The sequence below is a fragment of the Mustela lutreola genome, chromosome 6 (assembly GCF_030435805.1).
Source record: "Mustela lutreola isolate mMusLut2 chromosome 6, mMusLut2.pri, whole genome shotgun sequence".
Lineage (NCBI taxonomy): Eukaryota > Metazoa > Chordata > Mammalia > Carnivora > Mustelidae > Mustela > Mustela lutreola.
The window spans coordinates 53,053,304-53,068,916 of NC_081295.1; the positions used below are offsets into that span (position 1 = coordinate 53,053,304).

The 15,613-nt window shown below is 34.5% G+C and overlaps 1 protein-coding gene across 6 annotated transcripts in view; it reads right to left on the minus strand.

The window, feature by feature from the left end:
- The window catches only part of SENP6 (SUMO specific peptidase 6), a 129,977-nt gene that overhangs the window by 55,820 nt on the left and 58,544 nt on the right, over positions 1-15,613 (minus strand). For 3 of the 6 annotated variants that reach the window (XM_059177252.1, XM_059177251.1, XM_059177250.1), the window contains 2 exons: positions 5,742-5,887; positions 235-622 (listed from right to left, as the gene is read on the minus strand). In XM_059177252.1, coding sequence (XP_059033235.1) covers positions 235-622; positions 5,742-5,887 — 534 coding nt within the window. The remainder of the gene's footprint in view (positions 1-234; positions 623-5,741; positions 5,888-15,613) is intronic. The other 3 variants (XM_059177254.1, XM_059177253.1, XM_059177255.1) reach the window with 2 other exon arrangements.

A 15,613-nucleotide genomic window follows, 5' to 3' on the forward strand; every position in this document is an offset into this window, starting at 1 on the left:
AAGGTCTGTGCTTTTCTTTTTTTAACTATTTAAGATGGACAGGATGAGAACAAAGTCAGTTATTTTCCAACTACATGGACAGTTTTAATCATCTACCCAAAAAACATGTTACTAACTGACACAAGAGATACCTATTAAAACTACGCTTCTCAAATATGCTCATGCTCACATTAAAAATATATGTAAAAAATACTGGATTGATATAAGTATGACTAAAGGGAGTAAAATACTTACTTGGATCATTTAGGTCTGACAGGCTTGTTTTCCTTTCTTTCAGGTTTGTGATTTTGGCTACTTTTGCCCTAGATAAAATGACTTTCCCATTAGTCTGTAAATAATTCTGTCTACTATCATCACAATTCACAATAATATCAACTGGAATCTTTCCCACACTGTTGCCATAAAACTTCTTGGATGATAATGCTGTGTTTTGTGACTTCTGTCCTCCAGAATTCTGATGAATTGATGTTCTTAATAATGGTCCAGAAGATTCACTCAAAGTTATAGCTTGTCTGCAATTTCTTTGCAAATCCTTAGGAAAAAGAATACCACAACTTTGGCATTTGGTCTGATTTTCCTTTTCTTTTCCACATTTTGGACAATATCCACACTGTTTAGAAACCTTAAGTTCCAAAAGAATAAAAAAAAAAAAAAAAGACTTTGGCATTTTATTTCAACATCATGGAATAAAAAGTAAGATCTCAAAATTAAGTCTCTTACTCCCCATCATTATCACCAAGGCTACCACAAAATGCTAAATATGAAATACATCATGTTACTTGGGATTTAGCATCAGGATGCTGGAAGGAATTTTTGGGACCATCTAGTCCAACAGTCTTCACAATGGGCCATGCATACTTCTTAATGGCTACATAAGGATTTTCTATGTTATACAGAGCATAAATAATCTTAAATATCTAAATCCTCAATTTTCACATATCATTCCAAAATCTGACTTGATTATGCCTCTGACGGAAAATTATCTCCTGCCAGAACTGTTCTCATAGTTTTAAAAAAAGCCCAACTTCCATTTGAAATACTATAATGGCATACTGCTCTGGAGTATAAAAACCACCAAACCAAACAAAAGGACAATTTTAAATGTTGGATAAAATCAGTTCTAAATACTGTTTAACAAAAACTTTTACAAGACAACTGATTTTTTAAGACAGTGCTTCAAAAATATTTTAAGGATGGCCTAAATCTAGGTTACAATTGTGAGATTATTAAAAATATTTTTGATGGTAGAGCTTCCTGTGATTTGGGGCATATAATTTAGGAGTTCAAGGATTCTTTTCAGACTCATGTACTTATTTACATGAAAAAGGTACTTTAGCACTAAGACTATAAGGAAAAACACGAAGAGATGTTGAATCTTGTCTGAATATGCAACATAATCTTTATTCAAGGACATAGGAATTGAGAAAAACAGTCACTGTCTCTAATTAAGACATGCATTTCTAATAATTTTACTTTTTATGTCAAATAGGTACTTATCAAACTATAACATAGTTTTAATCAAAGTCTACTATTAATAATCAAAATAACTCAATCAAAAAGAAATTTTTTTAAACACTTCAAGCCTTATATCATAGGAAATAAGTGGATAAATACTTCTAGCAGTGAGATGATAGAGACTGTAATTATTAAGTGCTATAGTATTTGGATGCTACCAGATCCATATACGAAGTGAGTTAACTACTCTATTTTAAAATGTTACTCCTTTCATTGTGTCAACTATTACACCCAATGTAACCATTTATACTTGAAACAAAAAATGCTGAATGTCAACTTAAAAATACATAAGAGAATACACAGTTGTTTAATAAAGTCTTTTAGGTGACAGAAATCATCAAGCAGTTGCAGCATTGACCTTAAATGGTAGTTATATATGATCACTTGTGTAAACATAAATTTCAAAATTCATTGAGCTAAATGCTTAAGTTCTACACATTTTATTCTATGTAAATTTTTAACTAAAAAATATGTAGAAAAAAGTCTAAAACCCAGCATACTATCTTATCTCCTTGTTTTAAAGATGGGAAAACTGACAAAAATTATTTACCTTGTCCTACATGACCCACAACAAAGCCGTTCTATTATATCATGCTACCTATTCAAGAATCTACCCCAGATAACAACAAAGAATGAAACCAAGCTTCAACCAAGGCAAAGTTGAACTTAGTAGAACATCAGCTCACTATCTTAGCAAAGGTGAATTAAAAAAAAAAAGAAAAAGAAAAAGAAAAAGAAAACATTCTTTCTCTGCCAGTACATAGCAGAATTCAGTTATACTACTGGTAGAGTCTAGGTCTAAGGAATTTATTTTTCTCATAGGACTTCTGATAGGGCCCCGTGTATTTAGGACACATAGTTAGTAGGCAAAGTATGCAAACAACCGGTTAGGCACAAATATGGGACAGATTATCTATCTCCGAAATTTTAGCCCATCATCATAAGGCAAAAAATTAATAGTACAGTTAAACCTTAAACAACACAGGTTTGAACTGCACAGGTCTACTTACATGATTATTTTTTTTTAATAAATACAGTGCAGTACTATAAACGCATTTTCTCCTTCTTATGATTTTAACATGTTCTTTTCTCTAAGTTACTTTATAGTAAGAGTACAGTATATAATATAACATGCAAAATATGTGTTAGTTGCCTTTGTTGGTGATAAGGCTTCCAGTCAACAGTAGATTATTAATAAGGTTTTGGGGGAGTTGAAAGTTGTATGAATATTTTTAACTGTTCAGGGGATCAGTACTTCTAACTCCTGTGTTGCTGAAGGGTCAACTGTATATTAATGAAATAATGCAATTATTCACTGATGAACTGCAAATGGTTGGCCATGTTCCACTGCACCTAAAAGGCAAACTCATAAATAAAGGAGTAGCCTCCATTTACATACCACCCTGCACTAAAACACCTAATTTTCTAAGAAAAAATTTAAACTCTATTATTTTCATAATGAAAATGATCAAGTTGGGTATTGACGGACTCCTATTATTCACTGTCTGTGAAAAGGACATTAATAGGATAGATTAATAGGACATATTTCTAAGAACAGACCTCATGAAAAGGTAATAATTCCAAATATTTCCTTTTATAAAGTTGACATTAAATAGAAAAAGCACATACTATTAAAGTTTCTGATATTAAAATACATAATGAAATACACTGTGAGCTACTATCATATGCCTTCCATCAGCTAAGAAACATATACCTTGGAACTACTTTCAACAATTAAAAACAAAATGCAGGTTAACTGAATCAGATGTATGTTAAATTTTCCATGATAAAAACTAGAGTTTCAGAATTTTATCAATGTAGTGATCTCAAAACCAGAATCTCAATACTGCACAATTACCTTTAGTGAAGTGTGTATAAAGTTGTATTTTTCCATAACAATTTCATGTTAGATATAATTTCTTTTGGAACATAAAGACTAATTAAAGACTCATTTTCCCCCTGTTGGTAGGTAGACTTTTACAAACTAAAGTAAACCCAAATCACTAATACATATTATCTGCTAGGCTTTATACATAAATAATAACCAATTACACTTAGTAAGAATGAGCCGGTCTCTATTGAAAACCACTGAGACATCATTTTTAGCAGAGTCTTAATATGCAAAATCTCATCAAATATCAAAGACTGTGTTTCCTTAAGCAGCACAAAGCGTAGCATTTCATAGACTACATGTGGAGAAAAAAACCCCACTAATCTTGTCTAAGAATTAAAAATTACATAGAGGGTGGCTAGAATCAATTCTTTATGTTCACTAAGAACAGAATAAGCACAACTGGCATGCAAGTGAAAAGTAAAAGGAAGATTTATTTTGGATGTTAAAAATATTCTGAGGTTTTCTGCTTGCATCCCTAGGGAAGGATGGTGTGTCTTGGGGAAAAGCTTTTGTCTTTTCTCTCTCTTCTTCACCTGAATCAAGCAGTGGGCAAGATAGTGCGGAAATGCCAGTACAGCCTAAGCCTAGCTTAGGCTGGTATGTCAGGAAAATAATCCAATAAAAAGCAACTAAAATCAATAAGTAAATACACTAGACATGATGGAAGTCAGGTTTCTCAGTCAGAGAAGGAAGTTACAAACATGAAAAGTGGTAAAGACTAAGATAAACACTGTGATTTTAGACTAGAATAGGAATTATCAGTATGAATTCATGAATTTTATTTTATTATTTTGGCAGGGAGGGCTCCCCCCCAACTCAATCTCAAGGCAGCTCCAGATAAATTCATGGATTTTAACATGTACTAAATACTAACATATAAACACACATATACTTACTAGTTCTGTCCACTGAGAGGGCCTATAAACCTGATACCAAGTAGCAATGAGCATAACCTAATAGGAACAATGGGTCCTTGGAGAAATGAATGACTATAAAACTGAGACAAAGAAAATACAAAGAAGTCTAGACCATCTGGTTACATCAAAAATTAAGGGCAGTGCTCAAAGAATGATGTGGATGTGTCAAAAAGAAAAAGGAGACAGCTTAAATAACTTCCCAGGGGACAAGACTGTAACAATTTAAGCATCAAAATAATAACAGAGACAGAACGTAACTTTTTTGAGTAAGAATCCATGTTGTGTCAACTACACTTCAATTAAAAAAAAAAAAAAGGAATCTATACATCTGTGCTGATATAAAGGAATACATTAAGCAAAGATAAAATAAGAAAACCCTCTACCTTATAGTAGCTCATCCTTAATTCATGAGCTACTGGTAGAATGCCTTACCTTACACTAATTCACCTTATTAATAAATAAGAAATACCCACTAATTAACTTTACAGTGGACAAATCTAGGAAAGTACATCTTAATATAAAAGTTATAATGTGGAAAATCAACATTGTATGCATTCTGATATGATGTAATGGTAAGATTACAGAATCACTTCAGAGAATTCCTGAAAAATGGATGAAGAAATCATGAAGAAACATACTTTCCATAATATCAAGGTGATGAAAGACATGGAAAGACTAAGGAATTATTCCAGATTAAGGAAGACTAAAGATCATACAATTAAATATAACACAATCCTGAACCGGATCCTGTTGTGAAAAAGGAAATTAATTAGGTGAAATTTGAATGGGGTTTGTGGATAAGACAGTAATTTTGGATCTATGTTAACTTAAAAATTTTGACAGTTGCACTATGATTAGGTAAGAAAATGCCTCCTCTCTACCCCCTGCCTTTTTTAAGGAAACATGCACTAAAGCATTAAGTGTTAAATGGGCATCATGTCTGTTACTTATACTCAAATGGAGCAGAAACATACACACACATACACACACACCCCGCACCATACCACACCACACCACACCACACCACACCACAGAGGTAAGGGGGAAGGAAGGCAGGGAAAGCAATATATCAGATGTGGAAAACTGGAGAATCTAATAGAAGAGTATATGGACAGTCTTTTTGTTATTTCTTCAATTTTTTGTAAATTTTAAATTATTTCCAAATATTTCTGGTTGAGAGCTATTATTTGAAGTATGTTGCAGGAAGGCAATGATCAATTGTTTTCAGAAGACAAGTATTCTACATTTTGGATAGTGAAAAAAAATGACATAACGAAGGCAGAAAAGTTTGCTTAAATAACTTTTCTAGGTCTTCTCTAGTCCTTTTAAGAAAAGATCACCTATAATTTAGTAAGTACTAAAAGTAATATTGATAAAAATATCAACTGATTAACAAGAGTAATTTCTCCACCCACCTCTAAATCAGTTAAACATTTTTTTGAAGCAGGAGACAGAGCAGGTGGAGACTGATATGTGCTACTGGGACGTTTCTGTGGTACCTTCCTTTTAATTTCAGACTCCAGGTGTGATTCAGACTCTTCAGCTTTCTTCATTACACGATCTAAAGGAAGGAGGAAAAAAAAAAAGTACTGAAATCAAATTTAATAAATTCCTCATGATCTTTGCTTATAAACAATGCTAATTTATATTATAAAATTCTTATGTTTTGGTTAAAATAATATTTCACAATGTATATAATGAAGAATAACCAAAACTTGGAAACAAGGAGAGATGGCTGAGTTAGAGGATCTGGAACTCACTTCTTCCCTCAGGCACCAAGACAACAACTACATACAATACATCTCACTCTGAAAATGACTTTAAGATTACCAGAACAGATCTTCCACAGTTTAAAAAAAAAATAAAGGAAAAGGCACATTGAAAAGGAAGGGTATGAGGGCCAGCAGTGCAGTCTGGAACAAAATCCCCCACAGGCAACCCCAAAGTGGGTGGGATATTAGTTCTCATTGAGGAGTGAGGGGATCAAGTTAGGCACCCTAACTCTGGGAATCCAACCAAGAAGACAAGCTACCATAACACCTAGCTTTGAAAATCAGCAAGGATTAACTCCAAGAACTTTGAAAATCAGTAGGCCTTAACTCTGTAAAAGCTGGTGGACTGTAAGTAAAAAAGACTCTGCTCTTAAAGAGCTAGTGCATTATATCACTTAGCACTTTGAAAAGTACCTGGGTTATACATGAAAGAGATTCACTGACTAAGTTTAGGGCAGGTATGGAAGGAACAGGGATATATAGGAGGTTTCTCCAAAAATAAAAATACTGGGAAACACCATTTTTCTTGTGCTTCAGTCTAGCTTGACCAGACACTTGGAGGTGCCAGTTATAATACTATCTATCTTACTATAGTGCACTGCTTACTCCTCCCCAGCATTTGCCCTGACTCAAGCAGCCAAACCCCATGTGTGCCTGCAAAGCACCTGCCACAACACCCCACCCAGTGAGCACTGTCAGGGACAGTGCCTCTCCTACAAGCAGACTCACAGCAGTTGCAGCTGTACCTCTCAGCCAGGTGTGCCAAGAGCTAACCCTACCCATCAGCAAGGCCACCACAGCCACTGCCAGACCTGCTCACCAGTATACCCACAAAAGTCATGGCTTTGTCACAACAGGAAGGTGTACACACAACCTATACAGGGGATACCCCTGGAGGACCCGTTTCTAGTGACTGGGGTTAATGTGCTACCCAACCTCATAGGATGCCTTCTATATAATACCACTGCTTTCAAGATCAGAAGTAGGTGACCTACCCAATACAAAGAAACAAACAGAGAGTCAGAAAAATGAGAACACAGTGAGATATGTTCCAAACAAAAGAAGTAAGACAAAACCTCAGAAAAAGAACTAAATGAAATGGAGATACATGATTTGCCCAATAAAGAATTCAAAGTAAAAAAAAAAAAATTCAAAGTAGTGGTCATAAAGAGGCTCACTGGACATGAAAGAAGAGCAGATGAACAAAACAACAACTCTGACATAGAGATAAAAAATTTAAAAAGAGCCAATCAGAGCTGAAGAATACAACAGTCGAAATTAAAAATACATTAGAGGGAATCAACATCAAATTAGAGAATGCAGGAGAACGGATGAACAATCTGGAAGATATGATAATGCAAACTACCCACGCTGAACAGTAAAACAAACAAACAAAAAAGGACAGGTTAAGAAATCTCTGGGACAACATCAAGTATATTAACATCAAGTATAATGAACATTCATATTATAGGGGTCCCAAGGAAGGAAGAAAAAGGGGCAGATAATTTAATTAAAGAAATAATGACTGAAAACCTCCCTAACTTAGGGAAGGAAACAGATATCCAGGTAAAGAAGCAGAGAGAGAGAGAACCCCAAACAAGTTGAAGCCAGAGAGGTCCATACCAAAACAGATAATAAGATCTCAAAGATTAAAGATAAAGTGAAAATCTTAAAAACAGCAGGAGAAAAAACAAATAGTTACGTAAGAGGGAAACCACATTAAGGCTACCAGCTGATTTTTCAGCAGAAACTTTGCTGACCAGAAGGGAGTAGTATGATTATATTCGAAATGATGAAAGGGAAAAACCCACAACCAAGAATACTTTACTAGGTAAGCTACACGTTCAGAATTAAAGGAAAGCTAAAGAGTTTCCAAGACAAACACAAGTTAAAGAAGTTCATCATCACTAAACTACCTTACAAGAAATGTTAAGGGGACTTTTTTTTTTTAAGATTTATTTTTATTATTTATTGAGAGAGAGAGAGAGATAGAAAATGTGTGAGAGTGAGTGCAAACAGGGAAGGGCAGAAGGAATGGGAGAAGCAGGTTCCTCATTGAGCAGGGAGCCCAATGCAGGGCTTGATCCCAGGACCATGGAATCAAGACCTGAGCTGAAGGCAAACTCTCAACCCACTGAGCCACCCAGGTACCCCAGGACTATAAAAGCTTGTGCACAGCAAATGAAACCATCAAGAAAATGAAAAAGAAACCTACCGAATAGAAGAAGATATCTGTAAATAATATTATTTGATAGGGGATTAATATCCAAAACATATAAAGAACTCATACAACTCAAAATCAAAAAGACAAATAATCCAGATAAAAAATGAGCAGAGGATCTGAAAAGACATTTTTCCAAAGACAAACACATGAGAAGATGAATCAACATTACTAATAATCAGGAAAATGCAAACAAAACCATGATGAGATAGCACCTCACATGCCAGTTAGAATGGCTAATCAAAAAGACAAGAAATAGCAAGTGTTGATGAAGATGTGGAGGAAAGGGAATCCTTGCTCCCTATGAATGGGAATATAAACTGGTATAGCCCCTATGAAAAACAGTATGGAGGTTCCTCAAAAAATTAAAAAGAAGAAATACCACAAGACCCAGTAATTCCACTACTGGGTATTTACCCAAAGAATTATTTTTAAAATTGAATTTGAAATGATTTATCCACTACTATGTTTACAAAAACACACATACACACACACAAAAAGGAAATTTTGCCATTCAGTGACAATACAGACCTAGAGGATATAGTGCTAAGCAAAATAAATCAAACAGAAAGACTTCATAATTTCACTTACGTGTGGAATCTAAAAAAAAAAAAATCAATCAAACAAACAGCAGAAACAGACTCATAAACTGATGGTGGCCAAGAGGGGAAAGGGAGGGCAAAATGAGTCAAAAGAACTAAGGATACAGGCTTCCAGTTATGGAATGAATAAATCACAAGGATAAAAGGCAAAGCATAAGAAACAGTCAATGTAACTTTAATTGTGTTGTATGGTGACAGATGGTAGATACACTTGTGGTGAGCACAGCATAATTTACAGAGTTGTCGAATCACTAAGTTGTACACCTGAAACTATTGTGATATTTTACGTCAACCATACTTCAGTAAAAATACTATTAATAAAAGAATAACCAGAACTTTACGTTGCAGCCCTGTTCTGGTAGCTCTACTCTACTTTTCATTCCTCACCAGATCTCCTCACACACTAGACCACTTTTGTCAAGAGTACCAATATTCTCCTCAGGCTATTCTGTTACTAAGGCAGCAGAAGTACTTTTCACACTGAATCAATCAACGGAATCAATCTCTCTCTCTCTCTCTCTCACACACACACAAACACACATACAATTTTTTGTAAGTTAGTTATTCTTCTTAGATTAGTAATGAAAGGGTCATGTGAATGGCTCTGTAGGATAAGCATCCAACTCTTATTAGTTTTGGCTCAGGTCATGATCTCAGGATCGTGAAATTGAGCCCTGTGACAAACTCTCCCTTTGCCTATCCTTCCCTAAAATAAAAAATAATAATACTTAGTAATGAGAAAAAATTTTAATTCAAACACTGGCTACAACTGTTTAGATGAAGGAAACTAAACTAATGGTTTTTTATGTTCAAGAAATACGAAAGGATTTTCCTCATTACTTTTCAATGTAAATTTAATTTTCATTAGGGATATAATTAGAATTTTTAAGTGAGCAACAAAAACGGGACAGTATTTATTACAATCTGATTTTATCAGTAAAGATTTAAGTATGCAAGAAGATAATGTATGTTTCTAAAACATGTTAATGAATCTACAAACCAAAATGTTCTACCTGTATAATCCCAAATTTGTTAAATATTTCCATATTCCTATCTTCAATATCCTATCTTTTAATTTTTTAAAATAAGATTACCTGCACATAGAAATCAACATTATGTAATATTTGAGTTTGATATACAATACTGTGTTAAGAAGACTATATCATTATTCTTGTTATTATAATCACATAGAGTTGCACTAAGTGCATTGTACTTTCTCAGCCTTTGCCCGTTCAAACACCTTTACTTTCCTGGACATCAAAGCTGAAATCTAAGTAACAGTTGACTTCTCCTTGTGCCTCCTTCCTCACATCAAGGAATTCTATTAACAGCTCTTAAATTCTTTCTTCCTCTCGAACATCACTGCCACTACATTTCAGATACTTAGCTCTTGCCAAATTGATTTTCCTCACTCCAAATGAGCTTGGTTTAAATCCTTTCCCACTACTGCCAAAGTGATCTAAAAAAAAAATATGACTATCATTCTAATGCTTAAAATAGCTCAATGAATCTAGTAACTAAGGAAAAAATTCAGAACCAAAGCTCTTCACACAGCATGTTTGTGCTGATGTTCCAGTCTTCCAAACAAACTGTACTTCAAAGGGATGTATTTTTCCAGTGTTTTTCCTTTCATCCTCTTACATATATTGCTATTGTCTCCACAAGTAAAGCCCTCCCTATTTATCTAAGTAAATTCAAACTATTCTTTGTTAAGCTATGTCTGCCTCACGCTAAGCATGCATAAGCAGTGTTTGGAGCTTCCACAATATTTTATCTGTACTTCTATTAGCACCTCATTTTATTTACTGTTATTATTTGTACTGATCTGTTTCATCCCATTATACAGTCAGCTCTGAAAGAGCAGAAGTCATGTTTTAGCCACGTATTTTCCCAGTGTCTAGAAACTGCACAAGCTAATAAGGGCTTGAAAAATGTTTACTGGATGAATGAATCACATTACAAAAGACAAAACCATGTGACACACTTTAAAAAGATAAAATTAGGGGCGCCTGGGTGGCTCAGTGGGTTAAAGCCTCTGCCTTCAGCCCAGGTCATGATCTCAGGGTCCTGGGATGGAGCTTCCCCCGCCCCCCTCTCTGCCTGCCTTTCTGCCTACTTGTGATCTCTGTCTGTCAAATAAATAAAATCTTTAAAAAAAAAAAAAAGGATGAAATTACATGGGTGAAAAGAATGCTGTTATTATGTAATCTCTGAAAATGCGTTAACTTTGCCACACAGAAATACTGATTCACTCGCACATCTAGAAACATAGACTTAGCCTCCAGAAAAAGAAGAGAAACTAAAAGCTTCTCTAATATCTGAGGTTACAGAGAAGCTACTCTAGTCCAGAGCAGCCAAGTTTTAGTTATCACTCCTATGAAGATTAAATTACTTTGTTAGACTTAGACATAAAAAGCAGTTTCCATACAATGAGTATTAAAGAGGGATAAGAAGAAAACAGAATGTTCACCCAAGACCACAAGAACACCAAGATTAGGACATTTCTTGTTGGACTTTCTAGTGCAACATCTTTTTACTTATTTTTTATTTTTTAAAATATTTTATTTATTTGAGAGAGAGAGACAGAGATAGAATGAGCCTGCTGGCAGGGAGGACAGTGGGGAAGGGAGAAGAAGACTCCCCACTGAGCAGAGAGCCCAAAACAGGCTTGATCCCAGAACCCTGAGATAATGACTTGAGCTGAAGTCATATGCCTAACTGAATGAGCCACCCAGCTGTCCCTCAACATCTTTTTAATATACCATACTATCTCCAGCTAAGCAGAAAAGGTGAGCATATAGGAGCTATTATGGCATAAGTACAAGTAATTAATGGGCTGAATACAGAGAATAAATTTTTAATCTAATTTTTAAAAAGGTCCTTCATAAAAAGAAATGTTCATGTCAGCTTTATTCATAATAGTCAAAAACTGGAAACAACCCAGGGGTCTAATATCAGGAGAATGAATAAACAAATTGGTACATTTGTATAATGGAATACTAAAAACGAACAAACTACAAATGCATGCAAAAACACAGTTCAATCCCTCCAAAATTATCCTGAATGAAAAAAGTCTTACATAAAAGAGTTCATAATGTATTATTCCACTTATATGAAGTTCTAGAATAGGTAAAAATTAGTCTATGCAGGGAAAAATCAGAACAATGACTACCTTTGACAGGGCAGGAATGAAGACTAACTGGGAAGGAAGATGAAAGAACTTTCTGAGGTGATGATACTATCTTATTGTGTACTTACAGGGATTTGAGTTAGAAAGGTTTGTGTAATTGTTAAAATTTATTAAACTGTATACTTAAGATCTGTGCATTTCACTGTATATAAAATTTTTATTTCAAAGAAGAAAACTATGAACAAATCTTGAACTGTAAATAATGATATACCTGAAGTGTTTAGTAGTAAAGTGTACTGGTGTCTGCAATTTACTCAACTGCAGTTTACTCTAAAATGCATAAAAAGATAAATTCATATACAAATAAATGTAATAAGGCAACCATAGAAAAGTGTTAATTGTAGAATCTATGTGGTAGAAACATGTGTATTTACCATAAAAGTCTTTCAACTTTTCTGATGTTTGAAAATTCTAATAACAGAAGCTGGAGGTAGAGTGGGGCAAGGAAGGTCCTTAACTTTCTTGTTTGACAATTAGTTGTGATATTACTAATACGCTGGAAAATATAAACCCCAAGGATAGTAATAGAATATAAAACAACTATCTTTATTCTCGTTATACATTTGCTGATTTTTTTTTTAAATTTTTTTTTTATTTATTTATCAGAGAGAGAGAGGGGGAGAGAGCAAGCACAGGCAGACAGAATGGCAGGCAGAGGCAGAGGGAGAAGCAGGCTCCCCGCTGAGCAAGGAGCCCGATGTGGGACTCGATCCCAGGACGCTGGGATCATGACCCGAGCCAAAGGCAGCTGCTTAACCAACTGAGCCACCCAGGCGTCCCGTACATTTGCTGATTTTTAAAAAAGATTTTATTTATTTATTTGACAGAAAGAGAGAGAGAGACAAGAGCACAAGCAAAGGGAGCAAAAGGCAGAGGGAGAAACAGGCTTCCCATTGAGCAAGGAGCCCAATGTGGAGCTCAATCCCAGGACCCTGGGATCATGACGCTTAACTGACTGAGCCACCCAGGTGCTCCTACATATTTGCTTTTAAATTATTTTTACAGTCTTTCAAAAGATAAAGACAAACCAGAACAGTTAGTTTTCTCCATCAAATAGCAGCCACCATGATTGATTTTCAATGTAAAATAAAACTAGTCATGTATTATATTCTCGTTACAGCCTCCTTAAAGAAAAAAATCACTTGTGGCTATGCTAAATAAGTGATAAACAGGCAAAGCCACAATAGACAGATATGAAAAAAAGAAGAAATTCAAATGGCCATTTAATGCCTCACCAATAATGAAGGAAATGTGGAAAAACAAATACTATTTCCCTATCAGACTAGCAATGCCTAAATGATAATAGCTAATGCTGCTGGAAGACAATGAAAAACCAGACATACTCAAATGCTGTTTGTTGGAAGCTGACACACCCTTTTAAAAAAGGCCATCTGGCAGTAATGTATCATAAATCTTATAAACTATGTCCCTATAACTTTATTACTAGAGATTTAATCTAAGGAAATAATAGATCCAATACACAAGATATATATCCTAGATTATTATTCATAATATATACTATCAAACCATTGAAAACAACCTACATTATGGTATGTAAGTACAATGGTCACTATTCATTAAAAAATAATTACAGAGACTTGGATACATTAACTTGTAAACAAGTCCCTCTAAAGTAAACTCATCCATTTGATTCTTAAACTTCTTTTGATTTTGTTTCCAATGCTGGTTTTCCTCTGATATCTAATATCTTTTTAAAATTTTATTTTAAAGATTTTATTTACTTACTTGACAGACAGAGAGAGATCACAAGGAGGCAGAGAGGCAGGCAGGGAGAGAGGGGAAGCAGTCTCCCCGATGAGCAGAGAGCTCGATGGTGGGACTTAATCCCAGGACCCTGAGACCATAACCTGAGCCAAAGGCAGACACGCAACCCACTGAGCCACCCAGGTACCCCGATATTCCATTATCTTTTTTTTTTAAGATTTATTTATTTGACAGACGGAGATCACAAGTAGGCAGAGAGGCAGGCAGAGAGAGAGGAGGAAGCAGGCTCCCCACCAAGCAGAGAGCCCAATGCGGGGCTCAATCCCAGGACCCTGGAATCATGACCTGAGCTGAAGGCAGAGGCCTTTACCCACTAGCCACCCAGGTGCCCCATATCTTTTAATAAGAGTATAGAAACCAGATTTAATATCACAACAAAGTCAAAAGGCAAGTTATAGAACAGTATATATATATATATATATATATATATATATATATATCATGAATGCTTAAAAAAAATGGATATGCACAGAAAAAACTTGGGAAGTTATATATTAAAATGCTAATGAAATATATACAGATTGGTTAAGAATAAAGGTATATTTTTCTTTTGCACATGGATTAAATAGTATAAATCAGGTGATTAAAGTTGTAATCATAATGTATTTACGATAAGAATATAATTAAATGTTCAACATCGATCCATTCTCTGTGACGTGGATACAAAGAACAGTAGCAGAAAAGAAGAAAAATCTTAATTTATAGTTATATAGTTATTGTCAGTCTTTATATTTAGAAAAAATGCAAAAAGAACACCAAACAAATGAAGCAACAGAATATGTAGTTCTGACCAAAAATTATACTCAATAGTTTACAAGCTTCAATTTTATCCCAGAGAGCTGCTTATCAGTGCTACCGAGTGCTGACGTATGACTATACTTGTCAAAATTCATATTGAAAGTGTCTCTTAAATGCAAAATAAAGGGGAAAAATAAGTAATTGAGAATATCACCTTAGATGTTAGGAACTATAAAAAGACAGTGATTTCTTTTTAGGAGAAAATTATTCTAGGTGCTATGCAGCAACTACTAATCCTGAGTTTGAACTGTCAATGTTTTAAAAACCATCTCCAAAGGAAATCCTAAAATAAAATGCAATCTTTATGCAACAATATATGCAGTATTATTATAGCACTGTTATTCACCTATACTCAAATATACATGTACCCTTCCTGACACAAAAGCTACAATGTTTATGAGTTAAATACAGTTAAATATATTATCTGAGATGGAAGGTATAAATAAACAAGTAAAAGAGGAGGTATAGCTTTTCCCTACATGAGCATTCCCATTAATAAATGTAAAAGAAATTAAGAAAACAAGAAAATTACCATCAGATAAATACCAAGTAATAACAGTTACCAGCAAGATCCACCAATGGATGCTAAAGTGAGTGGGTGAAAGCTTAAGGAAAAACAGGGTAGTTGTGTAGTTTTAGAGTATCTTCACTCAAGGTAACTTTATTAAATACAAAGAAAAAAAATTTTTCTTTTATAGTGAGAAACCCAGCAGAAACCTAACTCCAAGAGATGGTAGTTAACATAAACAGACATCAACATCACCCTTGATATGATGTGTTTTAAAGACATATCACTTTTGTAGAAGTCTTGCCAAAACACGTAGCCTCAGTCTAATCATAAGACACCATCATATAAACTAAAATTGAGAGGCATTCTACAAAGTAATTGATCATTGTTCTTCAAAACTGTCAGAGAAAC